General features: G+C 41.2%; 2 protein-coding genes across 2 annotated transcripts in view; one reads left to right on the top strand and one right to left on the bottom strand.

Annotated features, from left to right (window-relative positions):
- Positions 1 to 11,089, top strand: part of Ccdc39 (Coiled-coil domain containing protein 39) — an 88,423-nt gene extending 77,334 nt beyond the window's left edge. The window contains exons 16-17 of the mRNA XM_080275265.1: positions 756 to 1,012; positions 10,908 to 11,089. Coding sequence (XP_080131391.1) covers positions 756 to 1,012; positions 10,908 to 10,987 — 337 coding nt within the window. The 3' untranslated portion in view covers positions 10,988 to 11,089. The remainder of the gene's footprint in view (positions 1 to 755; positions 1,013 to 10,907) is intronic.
- Positions 11,090 to 18,127: 7,038 nt separating this feature from the next.
- LOC145403587 (uncharacterized) lies at positions 18,128 to 20,223 on the bottom strand. The gene has a single exon (XM_080275263.1). It carries the CDS (start codon positions 19,317 to 19,319, stop codon positions 18,345 to 18,347), a length of 975 nt encoding a protein of 324 aa, XP_080131389.1. The 5' UTR covers positions 19,320 to 20,223; the 3' UTR covers positions 18,128 to 18,344.
- Between the last annotated feature and the right edge of the window lie 1,764 nt (positions 20,224 to 21,987).

Genomic DNA, 21,987 nt, shown 5'->3' with positions numbered 1-21,987 from the left:
AAATAGTTTGTCTAGCAACTGTTTCCTCCAGACTCTTATGTAATCAGCCTACTCTCTGTTTTCCTAAAATGCTTGTTGCACACAATCATGTTCATTGCCTCCACAAACTCTAGTATCCTTTCCCCTTCCTCATTTCTCGTACCATATCCGCATCCCCCATGAACCCCTTCATATCCCTGGACTGCTTCACCTACATGACCATTTAAGTCCCCTCCCAAAACTACAATCCCATCATCCCCCATACCAGTTAAGTCATCCTAGAATCTATCTTTTTCTACATCATCCAAGCCAGCCTGTGGAGCACATGCTGCTATAAATGAAAATGCGAGCCTACCAAACAAAACTGGAATTTCTCCTTTAATTAACTTAAAGAATATACCAGTACATATTCTAGGTAGGACTGGGCAGAAATACGATTAACCCTGATGACTTACAGTGGTGGAAGCAAAGGAGTATAAGTTTTCTTTATTAACAACAAAACCAAAAGGAGTGACTATGCAAGTTGTCCCCACTTAGATGCTCTTGCACCTTTTCTCTCCACATTTTTTTTTTTTCTCTATCTCCCTCTCCTTCTCATAGCTGCCTTTCTCTTATACACTCCTCTGTCAGTCTTTCGCTCTCCATTCATCCCACTTGCAGAGTGAATTATTTTTGCACAGTATCAACCTCTACACCACCCTTTGTTCAATTTAAGAGAAAATTGATTTACAGTGATGTTGATTTAATTCTAAGGGAATATGTTGCTTGTATTTCAGGTCCAGTTTAGGCAGTATGCAGTCATCACGGAGCAGCAGCAATGGCAGCAATGTGAGTCAGGATCGTGGGCGCAGTGTGTCGCCAGGGAGGCGAACGTGGTGGCATCATGGTAGCAGTCGGCACAGCTCACTCTGTTCTGCCCGCTCTCAAGACTCTGGGCGCAGTGGGTCACCTCAGCAACTCAGCAGCTCACCAGCACCCTCACCATCCATGCTCACACAGCCACAGGCAGCTAAAATCACACTTATCACTCCAGGTAACATATAGAGGGTTTGTGTTGGTAGTTTGTAGTTTTATGTTTAGAAACTGTTGATCATGCTATGATGTGTAGATCTTTTCAGTTGACAGCAGCTCTCCATGTGTTGTGATCTTGAATCATTTCCCTACTGGGTCATTCCATGCAAGTGTCAAGCTTTAGTGTCAGTCTCAGAATAGATTAAAAATATCATCATCATCATCCGGACCTCCATTCCCACCCTAGGGCAGGGTGAGGAATAGCAGTATCCAGACAGCCCAAATTTGCCAAATCCGATGGGCCATGCTTCCATTCATTCACCATTCAAGCCCTCGGAATCCTGGCTGTATCTGATACACCATAAACGTTCACCACATACCGTAGCTTCACATAAATGTATACGATAGAGTCAATCCGGACTCTGTCATGTTAAAAGGAGTGCCAAATCCCTGATCATGCGCTTCTCACAATATTCATCCAGCTAGCACGATCTCTTGTTGGTCCCCTAGCCTCACCGACCTCCAAATCTCTCTTCCTTACACATTTATCCACCATATCCCTCCACCTTCTCCTTTGCCTACCTCGCCTCCTCCCTCTTTCAAATTTGCTCAGATATAATTTTTTCACCACTCAATTGTTATCCATTCTCTTCACATGACCATACCATCTCAGTACACTCCCTTCAATTCTTGTGTCCACAGACTTCCTCACTCCACATCTTTCACGAATCATTATTTTGTATCCTATCTAGTCTCTGTACTCCACTTACATTCCTCAGCAGTCCCATCTCCATTGCTTTCACTCTTGACTTTTTATTTTCACGCCACACCACAGTCTCACATCCATATGTTAAAACTGGCCATAACACTCCTTCATGTAAGCTTCGTGCAGCTGCAATACTCAAGCCTCTGTTTCGTATCATGGGCTTCATTGCACCAGCTACTTTCCTTCCTTGTGTCACTCTGCTTTCCACTTCATTTGCACATTTCCCTCTCTTTTCTATCATTGTACCCAGGCATTTGAACTCTCTCACCAATAGCAGCCTCTCTCCATTCATTGTAACATCACATTGGGAGTCACCTTCCCTCTCAGTAACCATCACTTTACTATTTTCTACATTTACTCTCAAGGCATAACGCTCACAGACATCAACAAAACCCTGCACTAGTCTACAAAGTTCTTGTCTGTTATTTGCAAGTAGTACTGCAAAATCTGCATACAACAAATTTTAGATATTCCATCCATCACCATTCATGACTAATGCCATCCCTCTCTCCATTACTTGCATTTTTAATGCTCTCATCACCTATCCATATATATATTGAACAACCATAAGGACATCATACAACCCTGTTGCACGCCCACACTGATTGTGAACCATTCACTTAGATGCCCATTTACCCTTACAAGTGCTTCACTACCATCATAAAAACTCTTGACGGCACCTAGCAGCTTACCATCTACACCATACATGCGCAAAACCATCCACAATCCTTCTCACTCTACTTTGTCGTATGCTTTTTCCAGATCTGTGAATGCCATAAACACCTTATAGTCTTTCTCACAAGCCTTCTCCACTATCTGTCTCATTGCAAATATATACCGGTACTGTATTTGATCCACATCCTTTGCCACTCCTAAAGCCATCCTGTTCATCACTCACTAGGACTTCTGATATCTCTCTTACTTTCTGTATAGTAATTCATCGATATACCTTCTCTACCACAATCAATAAACTTATGCCTCAATAATTCTTGAAGGCCTCAGGTGATATAGGGTGAGGTTAGTCACTGACCTGATAAATGGGATTATTTATGAGTGTGTTGTCCCAGATGATTGGCTGAAGAGTGTAATTGTAAATGTGTATAAAGGGAAAGGTGATGCCCTGGAAAGAGGAAATTATAGAGGTATAAAGCTTTTAGATCAGATAATGAAGGTAATGGAGAGAGTTTTAGAAGGTATGATTAGAGAAAGAGTGAATATTGATGAGATGCAGTTTGGGTTTATGCCAGGTAGGGGGACCACTGATGCCATATTCATTGTTCGACAGCTTCAGGAAAAATATATTGGTAGGAGAAGGGATCTTTATTTTGTTTTTGTTGATTTGGAAAAGGCCTTTGACAGAGTCCCTAGAGAGGTGGTGAAGTGGGCAATGAGAAAGCTTGGCTTGGAGGAGTGGCTGGTTAGGGTGGTTATGGCTATGTATGTGGGTGCCCACACCCAGGTAAGAGTGAATGGAGATTTGAGTGATGAGTTTTCCGTGAATGTTGGTGTGCATCAGGGGTCAGTCTTGAGTCCCATGTTGTTTATCATGGTACTTGAAGCTCTTTAACGTAACTTTAGAAACGGACTCCCATGCGAGTTGTTGTATGCTGATGATTTGGTGTTGATTGCAGAGAACGAAAGGGAGGCGGAGGAAGGGTTTAGGAAGTGGAGAGATGGTATGGGGCACAAGGGTTTAAGGGTAAATGCAGATAAAACAAAAGTGATGATATCTAGGGTTGGTGGCGGTACTGTCAAAGACGAGGGAGAGTGGCCATGTGCAGTTTGCCACAAGGGCGTGGGAAGTACGGTAATTCCATCTTGTGCGGTGTTTGTGATAAATGGGTGCATAAGAGATGTAGTGGTATCAGAGGTAGACTGCGAGATAATGCTGATTTTATGTGTACGGCGTGTCGGGGTGAGCAGGTGGAGATTGTCAGACGTGAAAGGATTGAACTTGCTGGTGAATCTCTTGAGTGTGTGGAAGAGTTTTGTTATTTGGGAGACATGTGTGCTGGAGGTGGGGCTGGAGCTAGCTCTGTGGCTAGGATGAGAAGTGGTTGGAAGAAGTTCAGGGAGCTCTTGCCTCTCCCTACGTGCTAAGGGGTCTTTGTATGCAGCATGTGGTAGGAGTGTAATGCTGTATGGTAGTGAGACCTGGGCAGTGAAGGAGGAAGATATTCGTCAGCTCAGACGTACAGAAATGACAATGATTAGGTGGATGTGCAGTGCGTCCCTGTGTCCAAGGCCTGGAGGGGCTGGGTTTACGATGGAAGAGTTGAGAAGTAGGATGGGACTGGAGTGTATTGGTGTTGTGATGAGGAGAGGTAGATTGAGATGGTTTGGACATGTGGAGAGGATGGGGGATGATAATTGGGTGAGGAAGGTGAGAAGTGTTAATATTGGGGGTGGGGTTATGAGAGGTAGACCGAGAAAGACATGGGACGAGGTCGTTAAGTGTGACCTCAGAGTTAAGGGACCGAACAGGGAGGGTGCAATGGATCGTGCAGTGTGGAGAGCCGCCATTAGGTGACCAAGGCCAACACATGCAAGCATGTTGGAGCCTTTAAAAAATGAAAACTCACTTCGCTCATTTATTTTTGTACAGGGGTACTATCACAGCCTTTTTCCACTCTACTGGCGCTTTTTCACTCATCCATGCCTTCTTACATATCTCCAACAAGCACTTCATTCCACTGTCTCCACTACACGTAGTCATCTCTGCATACGCCCCATCAACCCCAGCTGCTTTCCCCATTTTTCAGCCATTTCACAGCCTTCTTCACCTGTGTGAGTGTCACATTTCCTATCACTGCATTCCTTCTCTGCACACCACCAAAAGCAATCAAGTTTACAGTGGCTCTGCTCTCTCTATTCCCATTAATCAGGCTTTCAAATTTCAAATAAAAAATATATAAATTATATATCATTTTAAAGCACATGTATGGCTTAGATGGTAAACTGCTAAGTCCCATCAAGAGTTTTTATGATGGCAGTGAGGCATTTGTAAGGGAGAATGGGCATCTAAGTGAATGGTTCACAATCAGTGTGGGTGTGCGACAAGGTTGTTCAAAATATATATGGATGCGGTGATGAGAGAAGTAAAAACACGAGTAATGAAAAGAGGGATGGCGTTGGCAATGAATGGCAGTGGATGGAATAGCTCAAATTTGTTGTATGCTGATGATGCAGTGCTACTTGCAAATACCTGAAAAAAACTTGGTAGACTAGTGCAGAATTTTGCTTATGTCTGTGAGTGTCGTACCTTGAAAGTAAATGTAGGAAAGAGTAAAGTGAGAGAGATGGAGACTCCCAGTGTGATGTTACAGTGAATGGTAAGAGACTGTAAATGGTGAGAAAGTTCAAATACCTGGGTACAATGATGGAAAAGAGAGGAAAATGTGCAAAAGAAGTGGAAAGTAGAGTGATACAAGGAAGGAAAGTAGCTGGCACTATGAAGGACATAATAAGAAACAGGGGCTTGGGTGTTGCAGCTGTGCAAGGCTTACATGAAGGAGTGTTAGTGCCAACTTTAACAAATGGATGTGAGACTGTGGTGTGGCATGAAAATGAAAAGGTAAGAGTAAGAGCAGAGGAGATGGTAGAGGGATATGGTGAATGAGTGTGTTAGGAAGAGAGGTTTGGAAGTCAGTGAGGCTAGGGAACTGACAACAGATCGAGCTGGCTGGATGAACGTTGTGAGAAGACATGCGTGATCAGGGATTTGGCACCCTTCTTTAACATGACAGCATCCAGGCTGATACTTTTATGTGAAGCTACAGAATGAGGTGAAAGTTTCTGGTGTATCAGGTAGAGCCAGGATTCCAGGGGCTGGAATGATAAGTGAATGTAAGCATGGCCCATTGGATTGGGCAAACTTAGGCTGTCTGGACGTTGCTACTCCTCACCCAGCCCTTGGATGGGAAAGGAGGTCCGGATGATGATGATGATGGTAATAAAGCTTAAACACTGAATTTTGTGGATCTGGACAGAAAGAGTTTATAAACTATCTACTGAGAGTGAGGCACTAAAAAATGTCGCACCATGTCACTGACGAAAAATTCATGCTGAAATTAGTGATTTTCTCATCATCACTGACCTGAGTATGTATTTGTTTAGAATGCTGTCATTGGCTTTAACTGAAATAGCATCTGCTTGAGTTGTAAGTGTCACTACATGTTTACATATATTTTGCAGTCAGACTGTGCCATGACCTTGAAGTAGAAGTACTTCAGAAGTAACCCTTTTTTTTTTTTTTTTTTTTTCATAGCTTACAAATTGAAGAAAACTTACATAACTTTATATTATAAATAGGCATTCTAGTACCTTACTAATGTATCCTTGTGATATCTTGTAAGAGTCTCTGGTAAGCCATATGCTCTGTCACACATGTTACGTGCATAGCGTGAGGAATATTACTGGAAAAAGATGTAACGTTTCTTATGCACAGCTTTAAACAAGAGAACATTCGGAACTGTTTGGCCAGACCGCCTAGGGAACAACAACTACAAAAAAACACCGTAGTTACACTGAATTCAGGGAGAAATGGGTGGGTACAGTGGGGGGGCTGGGTGGGTTGATGTGATGGATGGCATTGTTGGGTGAATAGGGTGGGTGGCATTCAAGGGTGGGGAGGGTTGGTGACCGTGGTTGGTGGGCAAGATAGGTCGTTGGAATGTGTGGGCAAGATAGATCGTGGGATATGTGAGTCGCCAGGTTGTGTGGTGACACGATGGGTCACTTGGGTGGCTGAGGATATTATGTGGTCGGGGTGCTGTGTGTGGATGGTTGTAGATGTGTTGGGTGGCACTGTCAGACGAGCTTGGTGGGTGGCATTTGTGGGTGAGCAGGGTGGATGGCCAAGATCAGTGTGTTTGGTGGGTCACACAGATGGCTGGGAAAAGTGAGTTTTGGATGGGTTGAGTGAGCAGGTGGATGAGTGGTTGGGTGGATATGTGGCTCCCCAGATGACAAGGCAAGAGTGGGGACTTTTAGGGCTAGTAGTCATATAACTTGTCAGTGTTATATAGATTTTAATATACTGTTTAGAAAATGAATAAATATTTTGAATAAAATTCTGTACAGCAGGGTTATTCTGTTGAAATCTGCTAAAACCTCAGTATACAGTAATTACTTCTTACTGAACTGAAGGTGGATATATATGAGTAATAATACACCTAACAGTAGAATAAATTATACTAATATTACACGTGGCAAGATGTGAGAAAGAGCAAAGCTTCAGATCTCCAATCCATCCGCCTAACAAATCGGTGGTTTTGTGAGGGTAAGGAGGGGGCGTTGGGGGGGGGGGTGGATGTGTGTTATTAACTTGCCTTATGGTGGCAGACTACCCTGTCCCCATAGTAATGTTCATGACTACTGGTTCATTATACATCCATGATGTTGTCTGAATATTATGAACTGCAGTCATTGAGTCAGTGCCTGAAGAGGGCACTGATCAAAGTTAATTCCTTTAGAAAAAAGGGCATCATAAGTGTGGGTCATACTCAGTTTCATTTCCTTGACAACCCAGACAGAGATGACACAGCAGAGGACATAGTTGTGCAGACTTTGCCAGCTCCTCAAGTATCAAAAATGGTACATACATTCAAAAAGGTGACTTTTCCCTCCACGATCAACTAGTCTATGTTGATGATGTCATGTTGTAGATATTTCTTGAATATGCTGATGTCACGTAAATAAGAATTGTCCTCCAGTTAGGTCATTCATCCATTCTTCATCCAATCAAGTGCTACCCCGTGAGGAGGATAGGAGCCCGAGGCTAGGCAAGTTGGTCCCGACATTTAAGATGAGAGTGACCAGCCTCACTCATCCTTGAGTGGCATTATATGAGCAATAAACCCTACCCACCCCTTGGATGTAAACCTGCATTGGCTCAATCTGATTGGAGTGCCTTAATTGCCCACTAAACCACCAGGCGCCATAATTTGGTTATATGGTTACCACCCAGCAAAATAAATGGTTTCCTGGTGTTCAGGAAACCATTTGGTATGTCACTCAGTGTAGTCACCCATAGACAGGAAGAGGAAAGAATGAAGGAAAGAAAGCCACAAGAGGAAGGATAGAAAGAAGGAAGGAAGAGAGGAAGGGGCAGGCACCCGAGGGCAGAACTACATCAAGTGAGTGGATGGTGATTGCCCCCACCAACCACTTTCTGGTTAGTTTATGTAAAGTTTATTATGCAAATTTCACATCAGTACACATATTGTTTATATTTGTGATACTTACAATTACTGTAACTGTAATCAGAGTTGATTGTATAATCATATTTCAATAAAAATCGCACAAGTTACGTTTCTCACCTTTCTGGTAACGTGTGTGATGGTCACATTTTCCATAACAGCACAACAGCTATTAGAATAATCAAATTATGGTTATGATCCATATCTATTGATATATTACTGATAAGAAGCACTCCTTGATTGAACCAGTAAAATCACAGACTATTGAAATTGCTTATGCAAAGTACACGAGGGGATAGCATCGCGGTTGACGTTCCTCACACAACTTTTGAAAATCTATATAAAATCAAAATGAAAACATACTATGTAAACAATGCGACTGTGGTACGACTTGTTGTGAAATGTTGGTAATATAGCTTGCAAAGGGCATTTGCATAAATTGCATAACAGAGTACTGTAATTCAATAATTTGTCTCCAAAAATCCTGGAGGTCTCCATGTGTGGATACGTCCTTCATCGAGATCTCCAGGATAGGGGACTGAGTAGGTAAATGATTCAGGATTGCAATGCATTAAGAACTGCCTTGGGGGAAAAAAAAATACATGCTAGTGTTGTCTGTGGTTTCCAGACATAAAACATATGTTCAAGGTCTGGTCAGTCTCATTGATACCCTGATCCTCCTTATAAACCAGGCCACTCCTACAACTTTAGTAGTTACTAAACCATGGTTGCATGAACTGCTGTGGGTGCAAGGTAGGAAATAAAAATGAGTCTCCTAGGTTATTACAGTAATCACATTATCAGTTTGACTGTACTTGACCTACAACTAAGCAGAAAGGGGTTATGGATTTTTGAAAAGTTAGAACAAAGTATAGCACCCTCATACAGCCATCATTTAGCTAAGGATCCTATTATAAATGGCGTTGAAGATTTTGCAGGACCTCTTCCATGAATATATATTTTTCATATTACACCCTGACATTAATTTGTATGTTTATTTAATTTTGACAATTCCATGGTGTCCACCAGTTTCCTTCAAGAAGATACTGAGGTGTAATGTGCAGAATAAGTTGGCAAGAAAAGGGTGTTACAGAATCTCCAAAGCCACTCAGAATACCATCCTAAGACCACACTTCTTGGGGTTTGAAGGATCCCTGGCAACTGCTCTTGACCAGTTTATTTTGGATATAGATATAACACACCAGTCAGAGTGACAGCCTTGCATAAGTCTTACCTTCAAGAGGTGACTGTAGTTTTTTTTGATCATGTGCAACCAGGGAAAGTAAGGTAGTCATTACCCTTAAGTGTACTGAACTATGGTAACCAAGCTGTAAATGCCATACATGACTTACTGAATTTATCAGTGTACTGGCCGGAATTTGAATGAAGGCCCTCATGCTGCACTTGTAGGCATACTATACTTCAGTCAAAGAGAGGATCCCTGCATTGTCTCTGGCAACACTGGCTTATAGATGCTATTTCAAAGTCTCAGATCCCTGCACCTTATAAGTGATAAAATGGGATTGGCTCATACCGTTGTACTAAATACCACATTATCTTATCGGATGATGACAAGTAAAGATATAATTAGCGTGTTATACAAGAAAATTTTAACTCATTTCAACCCGGTGGTCTTAGCTTATTCATGCCACCTTTAGATATTTTGTTTAATCTAGGGAGACCTTTGTTTTAAACCCCAATAAATGAGAGCTGTAACTAATCCTTTCTGTTCAGAAAGTCTTAAGCAGAACAAAATTATCTGAAGGTATGATACCTAAAAAGAAAAGACATCACTGTACTCAAGGGATTCCTCAGTAAATATTTATGTAGGTTGCACTGTGGTGAAGATTGTACTGTAATTGCTGAGTTTCATTCTTCCACACACTTTTCATTTTGGTGCCATTTCTCTCATTTTGTAACCAATTCACTTCATACTTGGTGTAGTTGTTCCCTGTGCTAATACTCCCAGACACCATTTTCTTTTTTCTTGTTTAGGCATTTTAGAGGATTTCATGGCAACCATTATCCACTCACATGATGTAGTGCTGCCTACTTCTTCCCTCACTTTTATCTTTCTTTTTCTGAGTCTACCCTCTTCTCTTCCTTTGTCTTTCATCATTCTTGTCACTTTTTATTACTCTTCTTTCCTTTTCAGGTGGCTTTACATCAAGTGGCAAGCCAAATGGTTTCCTGTAAGCCAGGAAACCATTTACAATGCTGGGTGGTAACCATATAACCAACCCACACGTGTTCCCCACACATCAGCAAGTGGGTTAGCGGAGGGTTAGTGCCTTTCCCCGTAAAACCACTCATTCAAAGACAAACGGCCACCCTATGGGATTATGACGTCTGGCTATAGATAGATAAATGGGATCAAAAGTCAAACCATAAATACAGTAATTTTGAGGTCCTGTGTTTTTCCATGTTTATTGATTATCCTGAAAATTTGTAGTATCAGTGTACCATGAGACCATTCTGCATTCCCTTGGCAATGTTGGTAGTTTTAATTCTTATTTTTACCATCTTGAAACAGTTTCTTTAGCTTTGGAGAAACTTTTTTTTTCAATGGAGAGGTTAGATGTACCTGTCATTTACTCCTTCAGTACAAGAGGCCATCCCAGAACTGAACAGATTCATCCAGTGGTAGCAATAATAACTGAAAAGCTATTTCACTGATATGCACAGGATTATTTCTTGTTATTTATAGTGTGCCCTCAAATAAAAAAGATATCGGTACAGTATATATGATATGAAAGAGGCTGTTCAGGTACAAAGAGGCATAATAATATTCTCTTCTGTGTTGGTAATCCTCACCCCATCCTAAGGTGTGGGGGGGGGGGAAAAAAAGTCAGAATGATGATGATGATGATGATGATTATGAATAATGATGAACCGTTACAGTGTTGTGGCCACCAAGTTGCTTTTTTCATCTTTCTTTCTTTTTTTTTCAGTGTTTCCCAGCCAAGAGCCAAGGAGAAGTCAGTACCAAGGGAAGAAACTTTATAAGAGACCAACTGTTCCCATGAAGTAAATGGGTAGCTATGGAATATACTGTAAATACAGTGATCCCATGGTTATAGCAATTTTTGTTATCACTGCTAGACTCTGTGTACTTTAGGATGACAGCCCTGCCTAAAAATGATGACTGTGTAACTGGTTACCAAACTTACCCCACAACTATAAGGTAACAAGCAACTCTGCATGGTTACTTATGTGTTCACAGAAAATAGGACTGTGAAATTAACCTCTTCCATCAGACACTACTGTATATTTTTCATATAACTGCTACTGGGTATCTCCTTTATTTTAATTTCAGTTTGGGGCAGATTATTTTAAATGAAGGGTATAGATAAAGTCTTCATTAGCTTTCATTACCAGGAAATTCTACAAACCTAAATCAAACAGTTTGTTATGTCCTTTGCATCCTGACTTGGCTGAGAGTTTTGTTCTTTTGCAGCTTATTTCATATAGATAAATAATAGTAACAGAGTATACAGTTTTACCGTTCTACAGCCTTTCCATATCACTTCTTCATGACTAGCACCATAATATAGTTTTAATCTATTGCTACAACTCAGCATTGAAGATACAGATATGGCAGTTTTTGGCCAAGTTACAGTAAAAGTGGTATAGCAGCAATAATACACTACTGTACAGTATGTATCTGTCATGCTGAAGGGATGACAGAAGCATTTTTCCTGCATACATCAAAGACTTTAACCCCTTAAATTCGGTGATCAGTTTTTCTTAAGTTTATTTCTGCTACCCCCAGGTGGTTTTATTCAGCTTATGAAAGATGAACTGGTAGTAGTAGTAGTAGTAGTTGTTCCGCAGTCTGGCTGAAGAGCCCTGAGTCCCTAAGGAAGGCCACAGCCGAGACCATGCTTTCCCACAGAGCTCCCAAGGAGTGTATTTTGTGTTGTTGCCGCAGGCAATTGTGTGCAATGCAGTCTTCCACAATGTGCTTAATAGTATGGGGCGCTGTGTTGCATCCTGGACAGGCATCAGCAATGGAGTCATCTAGCCTCTTCTGATAACTCCTGAGGGCTGGATGATGCCCACATTTCAGCCTGGCCAGGTGGACCCTGTCCTCACAAGGGAGGTAGGATATAGAAGGGTGGATATCGGGAGGCCTTGCATGCAGCTGTGTGTTGTCTTTGAGTGACTGAATGGAGTGGCGAGTGATTTGAGGATGGATATGCTTTTGGAAGCTGTTTTGAAGCAGGCAAGGGGGTAGACATGATAGTATTTGTGTATGATATCGTGTGCTGGGCAGGGCTTTTGCTAACTGCCGATGGTTGCGAGCCATTAAGGTTTCACATTTACGAGCCAAATAAATTTTTAGTAGCCAAACTGACTACGAGCCGAAATATTTTACAAGCAGTAAATGTATTTTTTTACACATTGTGATGATTAGACTCATATAATGAGGTTTTAAACATTCACAGTGGGGACAAGGAAAGACTTAATAATCAGTCACAATGTGCTTTTTTGTTCATTTAAGTGAGATTTACTTATACTGTAGTTTCCTAGGTTTTGAAGTGGATGTATTTTCTCCTCGCCAAAAGGCAACTTGCATGTAAAATTTGTTCGCCGAAGGGAAAAAATACTCGCATTTGCGAGCTGTGGCTCGCCAAACAAGAGCCCTGCTGGGTGTTATTTTGATATTCCTTGGTGTGTGGGGATGTGCTGCCATGTAGTATTGTGGATGGTGTGGGTTTGTGGAGGCTGCAGCAAGAATTTGTGTGCCTCTCATGTTTAATGATCCTTGACTTTGAGGACTGGTTTCTTGGTGTAGGTGGTCTGTAGGTGTAGTAGCTGTGCAGTCTGTGATTATTTTTAGGGCCGTGTTCTGTATGGTCTGTAGGGTGCTTGGGCTTCTAACCTCACTGAAGTTAGAAGCCCAAGCAGGGCTTGCATAGTTAATCACTGAACGTATATATTGTTTGCATACTGTAATGATGGTTTCTTTGTTGTGTCTGAATGTTGAATGGGCAAGTGACCTTAGGGCATTGAGCCTTGGGGTTAATTTATTTTTAATGTTTTTGATGTGCTGCTTAAATGACATTGATGGATATATATATATATATATGTGTGTGTGTGTGTGTGTGTGTGTGTGTGTGGTAGAGGGGTGTTGTTTATGGTGAGATGTGGAATGTGACTATGTTCTGCTGTTCAGATTGTGAAAAGAGCCACTGTAGATTTGGCTGGGGGTTTTGAGTCTGTTTGTGGTGAACCAATCGTGTAGTGTGTTGAGGTAAGGTTGGAGGATGTGTGTGGCTGTTTGCATTTTAGTGGGTACATATAGGTGTTATGTCATCTGCATAGGAAGCTATGTATATCTTTGGTGTGAGGGATGTGGGTATGTTGTGCATGTATACGTTTAAGACTGTAGAGGGACAAAACAGATCCTTGAGGGACGCTGTTTGTGAAGTTTCTGATGTTCGATGACTAACCGGCAAATGTTACACATGCTCATCTGCCTGCTAATAGTTTGCCAGCCATCTTTTTGTGTTATTGTGCATGTTTGTGTTGAATATTTTGTTTGTAAGGTTGTGGCGAGGGATGCCACCAAAAGCTTTACTGATGTCTAATGTGACTAGGAGTGTTCTGTGTGCTAGCCTATCTGAATTGATCCCATCAAAAACTCTTTGTGCAAGGTCTGCAAGAAGAGTGTTTGTGGAGTGTAGTGGCCTGAAACCATGTTGTGAAGGGGCTGGGGGATGTGGGGTGTTACTAATTGTAATACCAGTCGTTCAGTGACTGGAGTGGGTGCAGAGGAGTATGATCGGGCAGTGTGAGGAAGTTAATGTGGGGTCTTTGTTGGTTTTGGAGAGAGTGATGACAGTACCATGCTTCCAGATGCTGGGTATTATGTTTTGTGAGTAGTCATAGTTTGATATGTTGGTGAGTGCTTGTATGCCTTGTGGTCCAAGATGTTTAAGATGTATGTTGTTCATGCCATCTGGACCACAGGCAGATGAGTGCTTAGGGTTGCTGATGTTGTGCTTCGTCTGGTTGTAAGTGAAGGGTGCAGAGTCTGGGTCTGTGGGGAACTGTCTCTTGCATCAGATGACATGCCAGTCATCGCAGTGGGGGTTTAAATGACTGACATGTGAAAAGTGATTGATGAGAGTGCTTGTTGTTTGTTTGAGGGTATGGTGTCTGCTGTTGTGATGGCAGTGTGTGATTGTGTACAGTTGCTGTTGGAGAGTGTGATGCTGTTTAGTGTTTTGTAAAGTTTGCTGGTGTTTGTTTTGTGATCAAGTGTTTGGAGATAATTATTCCAATTTAGTGTTGGCTGCTATGATATTGTTTATATGAGTGTTGAGGGCATATATTTGTTGTATGGTGTCTTGTGTATGGGGTGTTGGGGAGTGTTGTAGTGTGTCGCCTTGACTGACGAGGCCTTGAATTTCTGGTGTAAAATTGGAATTGTCTCTCTTTCTGTTGCCCATAGGGATGTGTCTTTTGTCTGCATTTTGAATAATTGTATTGAAAGTGTGCACAGTGTTGATGTTTGTGATGGGTGTACTGTTTAATGTTTCAAAGTGTTCTGTTTCTGTTGTGAAGGCCTCCCAGTTGGCTGTCTTATAATTAGTGTATGTGTGTCTGTAGAAGGGGGGAGAGGGAGGGGGAGGCCAAGGATGAGATGGAGGGATGGAATGGAGAGGTATATGAGAGAGGGGGGTGTGAGCTGGGAGCAGGGCAATGGAATGGCGGGGGGCAGGGTGACATGGAGGAGATTTGTTTGTGGCCTCCCCTTACAGGATTAAGGCATCTGGCAAAAGATAAGATAGATAGTGTCTGTGGCCACCTGGAGTGATTCTGGTTTTGGTAGTGATGATGATCAGGAGGTGGTCAGGGCCAAGGATTTTGACCACTCTCCAGGATGTGGGGGCAAGGTTTGGGAAACAAAAGGTGATGTCTGGGGATGATGGGAGGAAGAGGGCTTGGTGTGATGAACATGTTAATGAAGACTGTATCAAACCCCTCCAGTTTATTTAGTCACTTCCATGCTGAATAAAATTATCTGGGCTTGTATTTATCAATAGCTGTGAACTTTCACAAGGAATCTTGTGAATTTGCAAGCCAGTGAAATGTTTAGGAGCTTGTGAATGGACTTTTGTGAAAGAGAAGGTCACTGTGAAAAATACGCCCCCTGGAGGTAGCAAAAAGAAAATTAAAAATACATGAGTGAAGGAACTGATCAAGGACTGTCTGTTGTGTTCAGTTAATGGTTTTACTCATTTTAGGAGACTTTTCAAACTAGGGCACATTAAAAAGCATCTCCCCTAAATGTATAGAACCACATGGAGGTAGGAAGACATAAGCCACTAAATGTCATTATTCTTGCTATATCTGGATGATTTTATTCAGTTTCGGAGTACTTCTCCAACTGGACTTCCGTAGGAGGTGTTGTATGCTGATAACTGGTGTTCATTTTGAAAAGTGAGAAAGTAGTGAAGGAAAGATTTAGGAAAAGGTCAGTTGGAATGATGCATAAAGATTTGAAAGTAAACACAGATCAAACAAACATGACGATATCTAGGGCTGGCAGAGGTACTGTCAAAGTAGAGGGAGTGTGACCATGCACAGTTTGCCACAAGAGTGTGGGAAGTACAGTACCTCCATTTTGTGCAGTATTTGTGATAAGTGGGTTCATAAGAAAAGTAGCTGTAGGGGTATTAGAGGAAGGCTTCTAAATCATGCTGATTATGTGTGTGCAATGTACAGGGGAGATCATGTGCAGGCAGAGAGGTGGGAAAGGATTAATCTTGCTGGAGAGTCTGTTGAGTTTTGTTATTCAAGGGACATGATTTGCTGCAGGTGGGGCTGAACCTAGCTCAGTAGCAAGGGTAAGGAGCAGTTGGAAGAAGTGCAGGGAGTTGTTGTCCCTCCTGTCACTGAGGGCTCTCCATCCGTGCCAAGAGGTCCTTGAGTGCACCATGCGTTAAGCATGTAATGTTGTATGGTTCTGAGTTGAGCATTAAAGGAGGGGGATATTCATAGGCTCGGATATACAGAGTTTATAATGACATTCCTCTTCCTTCTGTCTACGAGTGACTCTACACAGTGACAAACCAAATGGTTCCTTGTACACCAGGAAACCATTTACTGTGCTGGGTGGTAACCATATAACCAAATTGTGACACCTGGTGGTTTACTGGGAAATTAGGATGCCCCAATAGGATTGAGCCAGTGCAGGTTTATATCCAAGAGGTGGTTGGGGTTTATTGCTCACGTAATGCCATTCAGGGATGAGTGAGGCTGGTCACTTTCATCTTAAGTGTCAGGACCAATTTGCCTAGCCCTGGGCTCCTGCACTCCTCATGGGGCAACACTGGATTAGATGATGATGATGTGATTACATTGGATGTGTAGTATGTCCTTGAATGACACATCTAGGAGGGTTAGAACTATGAATGAATAGTTGAGTGGAAGGATAGGACTTGAATGTATTAGTGTTGTGATGAGATGGTCAGTGCATGTGAAAAGGTTGGAGGATGATAACTGGGTGTGGAGGGCAAGAGGTGTGAATGCCGAGGGTAGAACTGTGAGAGGCAGACAGAAAAAGATTTGATACAAGATCATACAGTGTGTCCTCAAGAATAAAGGACTGAACAGAGAGACTGCAAGAGTTTGGGCAGTGTGGAAAGCTGTCATCAGATGACCAAGGCCAATGCATGCAAGCATGTTGGAGCCTTTATAAATGAACAAACAAATACCTTTACTGAATTACATCACCCTTGAAACTTAATAAAATCATTTGAAGGCAGCAAGAACAGAAACAAAACTATGTAAAGTGACTCAAGGGGTTTTTGTTGTTGTTGCCCCAGATCCATCTGAACATGAACCTTGTTGACTGCAAGCTGAAGTTGCCATTCTTAGTGTCTTTTGAGACACTAATTAACAAACACATAGTCAAGCATCTAGAAATCAATAAATTGATCAGTGATCGGCAGTATGGATTTAGACAGGAACGTTTAACTGTAGTTATTCTTTGCCATCTTACCCATCAGATTAACAAAACAACAGACCAACATGGTGAAACACACACAGTAGCACTTAATATTTCAAAAGCATTGGACAGAGTATGGCACCAGGCCTTATTGTTTAAGATGTCACACTATGGCCTTGCATCACTGGTTCCTCTAATTTCTTCTTACCTTCATAGTAGAAAAATACAGGTCATGGTAGATGGAATTTATTCTCAGTTTCATTCCATAAATGCTGGCGTACCTCAGGGATCAGTTTGGACGCCAACCCACTTTCTCATACATATAAATGACCTCCTATCAGTCACGCACAACCCAATACACACTTATGCTGATGACTCGACCCTTCATAGTTCTTTCACATTTAGTACCTCCTTTACACAATTTGATATAAATTCCCAAATAAACACAGCAGTTTGTGTGAACCAGGACCTTTCTAAAATTAATCAATAGGGACAAAAAAAATCTGGTCTCATTTAATGCTCAGAAAACTAAATACATTAATTTCTCCAATAGAAAGAATCCCTCAGACACTCACATAATTTTAAATGATGTCAGTACTACAATTGATATCCTAGGTGTTACCCTAAACCCCAACCTAAGCTGGACAGCTTATGTTAAATCCCTTGCTAAAAATGCTTAAAAAAAAACTGGGACTTATGTATAGAGTTCGTGAGTTCTTCACTGACGAGCAGATGGCCACAATATACAAAAGTCATGTGCGTTCTCAGATCAAATACTGTTCACCACTGTGGAGTGGATGTGGGGCAGTTTCACTGAGGCAGTTGGACAAAATTCAAAATAAAGCCATTAGATTAATCAATAATCCTGCCATAACGCAGGACCTTCCTCCATTATCAGTATGTAGAGATGTTGCTTTAGCACTATTTTATTGATTTTTTACCGTAAGTGCTCTAACGAACTGGCTTCAATTGTGCCTCCCCTTCACATTTTCTCCCAAAATACTCGGGCAGCTGGGAGCGCCCATGAACTCACACTCTCTCCCCCACAATGCAGAACCTCTTCTTATCAAAATTCATTTATCCCCAGAACTACTACTCTCTGGAATTCACTTCCTGGGAGTTGCTTCCCACATACATTTAATCCATTCGATTTTAAATCCAATTGTTATAAGTATTTTATGAATGGAGGATGCCTTTAGGCACATGGACTTATTTTTTTTCCTTTGTTTTTCCTTCCTCCATTCATTTAAAAAAAAAAAAAAAAAAAAAAAAAAAAAAAATCTCCTGTAGTCCACCATCCTTCTTTCAGGGACAAAAGGAAAGCTGAAGGACATTTGCATAACTAAGCAGTTAATCCACATGGTCATACATGTGCCACTTCATGAATGCATCCCTCTCCAGCACCAACTGAAGGAGCTACCTATTCTCATACAATATGCTGTGAAATTATGTGTGTTTTCAAGTTAGTCTTTCTGGGGAATAACTTGCCGCATACAGCACATGCGAACCTTTTTACACCAGCGTGTATTTTTAAGTGATGGGCCAGTCCAGTTTTCTGAGAGAACTGCTTACCACATTCTTCACATGTAAATTGCTTTAATTGTGTGTGTGTTTGTAAGTGGGCTGTTAGACTGCCTTTTAGAGTGAATTGTTTCCCACATGTTTCACATACAAAATTCTTCTCTCCTTTGTGAATCAATGTATGGTTTTTCAGGTTGCCTTTCTGAGTGAAAGATCTATTACATTCCTTACATTTAAACTTTTTTTCCCCAGTATGTGTTAAGATATGGTTATCTAAATGAGTTTTCTGGAAAAATTTCCGTCCACACTCCTCACACTCAAATTGTTTGTCTCCTGAATGAGTCTGAATGTGTTTATTTAGATGTCCTCTTTGATGGAATTCCTTATTGCATTTATGACACTTAAACTCCTTAATTCCTCTATGTACCATCAAGTGCTTTGAAAGGTCCCTTTCAGTAAGGAACATTTTCTGACACTCTTCACATTTCACACTTCCACCTATTTTGTGCGTCAAAAGGTGATATTTGAAGTGTCCTTTATGGCTAAATTTTCGTCCACATTCTTCACAGCAAAAATTTTTCTCTCCAGAGTGAACAAGTTTATGCTTCATGAGATTGTACTTTTTGGCAAATTTTTTACTACAGACATGACATTCAAATTTCTTGACACCAGTATGAATTGCCATATGGTTATTAAGGTGACCCTTGTGACCAAACTGTCTTTTACATGTAGGACACTCAAATACTTTCAGTGTTTTATGGGATACATGTCCTGTATTAATTTGGCCACTCTTATACTCGGCAGGTTCATCTTTTTCTATTACATCCATTACAAGTTCCTCCATTACACCAACAGTATCCGTTTTAACAGTTTCACTCATCCTGATTCACTAAAACTGCATCATAACACTCCCATGAAGTATATAGAATTCGTCCTCCTTTGAACTTGTTTTACCTAAGGTTGTTTAATAACCTGGTGATGAATTAACACTTTCTTCACTTAAATGTTGCATGTGATACAGTGAAGATATTTTTCCTGGATATTATTAGATGGGAGCACCCACCACCTAGTCACTCAGTATAGAGCAACCTTCAGGTGCTAAACTGAGTGACAAACCAAATGATTTCTTAAGACACCATTTACTACACAGGGTGATTAACATAACTAAACCAACACCCGGTGGCCTAATTTAAGGCACTACACCCAGATGTGGTCCAAGGGATGGTTGAGGTGGAGCAACTGGTCACTCTCATCTTAAATAAGCCCCTACACTCTTAATGATTCAATAAAGGAGTGCCCAATACACAGAGATAAAGGACACACAGATGAGTGTTTCTGTGCTCTTATCCTGTCATTCATAAACCAAAATGCTGTCTCAATTATCTGTATAACATGTCGTAGACAGTAGTAATCTGCCTGCACACAGCACAGACTCTTAATGCAGACTGAGAGTGATGCTGAAAAAATTTTCTTACCATAATAGAAGGGATCTCATACTAGAGTAGACAGTTAATGCACCACGGTTAAAGTCCAAGAGTTAGCTGGAGGTTTTTCTGTTGTGTAAACTGCCTGGAATGTAGAGTGATCTCCCATGGCATAAATGATCTGGTCTACAGTAGCCTAGCCCTGGACCCTCCTACATTCTGAAAGAAGTAAAAGCATTAGATGTAATCTTGCTGTCCACTAAGCTTCATTTACTGAATACCCTTGTTATGTATCATAATTTTTTATTTTATTTTTTTCCATTAAGTCCACACTACATGGCAAAAAATTGCTAGATAAAAACCCATTGCCACTGATAAAGCAGATAAGCTAATTTTTCCCTGTTTTGCATTACCAACTGGTGGTAGGTGGTGGCAACCATCATCCACCCACTTGCTGTAGTGCTGCCTACTTCTTCATTCACCTTTATCATTCATTTTCTGTGACTGCCCTCCTCTCATCCTATTTTTCCCATCTTTCCTGTCATTTTTTACTACACTTCTTTCCATTTCAGGTGGCTTTCCATTGAGTAACAAGCCTGATGGTTTCCATTAAGCCAGGAAACCATTTATACAACACTGGGTGGTAACCATATAACCAGCCCATATGTGTTCCCTATGTGTCAACAAGTGGCTTGGCGGAGGGTTAGTGCCCCTCCCCATAAAACAACTAACTCAAAGACAAACTGCCACCCCTTATGGGATTATGGTGTCTGGCTATAGATTCATACAGTAGACTGCATTACAGACTGTCCTGAAAATGTTCGTATCACCAGTATACAGTATAACAGTGATTTGCTGTATGACCAAAACAAGGGGGGGGGGGGACAAAATAATGGTCTCATTTAATGCTAGTAAAACCAAATACAGTACATACAGTTTATTAATAGACAGATATTGCCTTATTCCTACATTACCTTCAATGATGCTAATATTCCCATCTCTAAAAGTATTGAAATTCTCGGTATTTCACTTAACTATGCCCTCAGCTGGCCCTCTCATGTTAAATCACTTGCTAAAACCACTTCAAAGAAACTTGGATTACGGTATTGTACAGAGTCCATAACTTCTTTGACAAGCAGCTAGCTATAATTTATGTCATGTGCACTCTCAGCTGGAATATTGCTCACCCATGTGGTATGGATGTGGAGAGGTAATACTAAAACAACTAGACAAAATTCAGAATATAGCTGTTAGAATTTTTAATAACCTTACTATTATAAATGAACTACCTCCCCTACAAGTAAGAAGGAATGTTGAATCCCTTGCACTATTTTACAGATACTTTTATGGCAAATGCTCATACAAAGTTGCATCCATTAAACCACCTTTCCATGCCTTCCCCTGCACTACACGGTCATCTGGTAGCACTTATTACTCACACTGCCATATTGCAGAACTTCTGCCTATCAGTTCTTCTATTCCCCAAACTGCATCTCTTTGGAACTTGCTTCCCTAGAGTGGTTTTCCCCCAAACTTCAACCTATGGCTGTTCAAGCCCAAGTGTTCCAGATTTTTTAATAATGGGCACCTGTGATCTGCTGTATGGATTTTTTTTTTTTTCTATTATCATTGGTATTATTCATTTGTTTTTGTTTCCTCTGTTCTGTTATTAAAAAAAAAAAAAAAAAAAAAAAAAAAAATGTTACACCGTGTTACAGTGTTCAGTATTCCACAGTGAATATAATGCATGTATACTGGTGAAGTTGAGAACAAGAATTAGCCTATTATTGCACATTTACTTCACATTTAGGGCATGTTCATGATTTTCCTTTTGATACTTTATCTATCTATCTATCTATATACCTAGGCTGCTTCCCCCAAGGAAAGGGAGGTAGCCGAGACAGGACGACTCACTCTCCATTTACTCATCCATTCAAACACATTCATTCGCATCTTAGCCCCAAAGGGGAGAACGGACAGATCCTCACCGCATCACACCGCACAAGGGTCAACTGCGCAATGCAAGCCTTGACATCCACAGCAGGGCCCGACAGCAGAACTGGTTTACCCCTGCCACATCATAACAGACCCATCCCCTTACCCGCACCTGACCTGACTAGCTGA

Source organism: Coenobita brevimanus, chromosome 61, assembly GCF_032717465.1.
Source record: "Coenobita brevimanus isolate Jiangsu-jjx chromosome 61, ASM3271746v2, whole genome shotgun sequence".
NCBI classification, from domain to species: domain Eukaryota; kingdom Metazoa; phylum Arthropoda; class Malacostraca; order Decapoda; family Coenobitidae; genus Coenobita; species Coenobita brevimanus.
This window is presented reverse-complemented; position numbering and strand designations above follow the sequence as displayed.

What these genes read in the sequence shown, in the direction of transcription:
- LOC145403587 (XM_080275263.1), bottom strand. Translation starts at nt 19,319, where the DNA reads ATGAGTGAAACTGTTAAAACGGATACTGTTGGTGTAATGGAGGAACTT.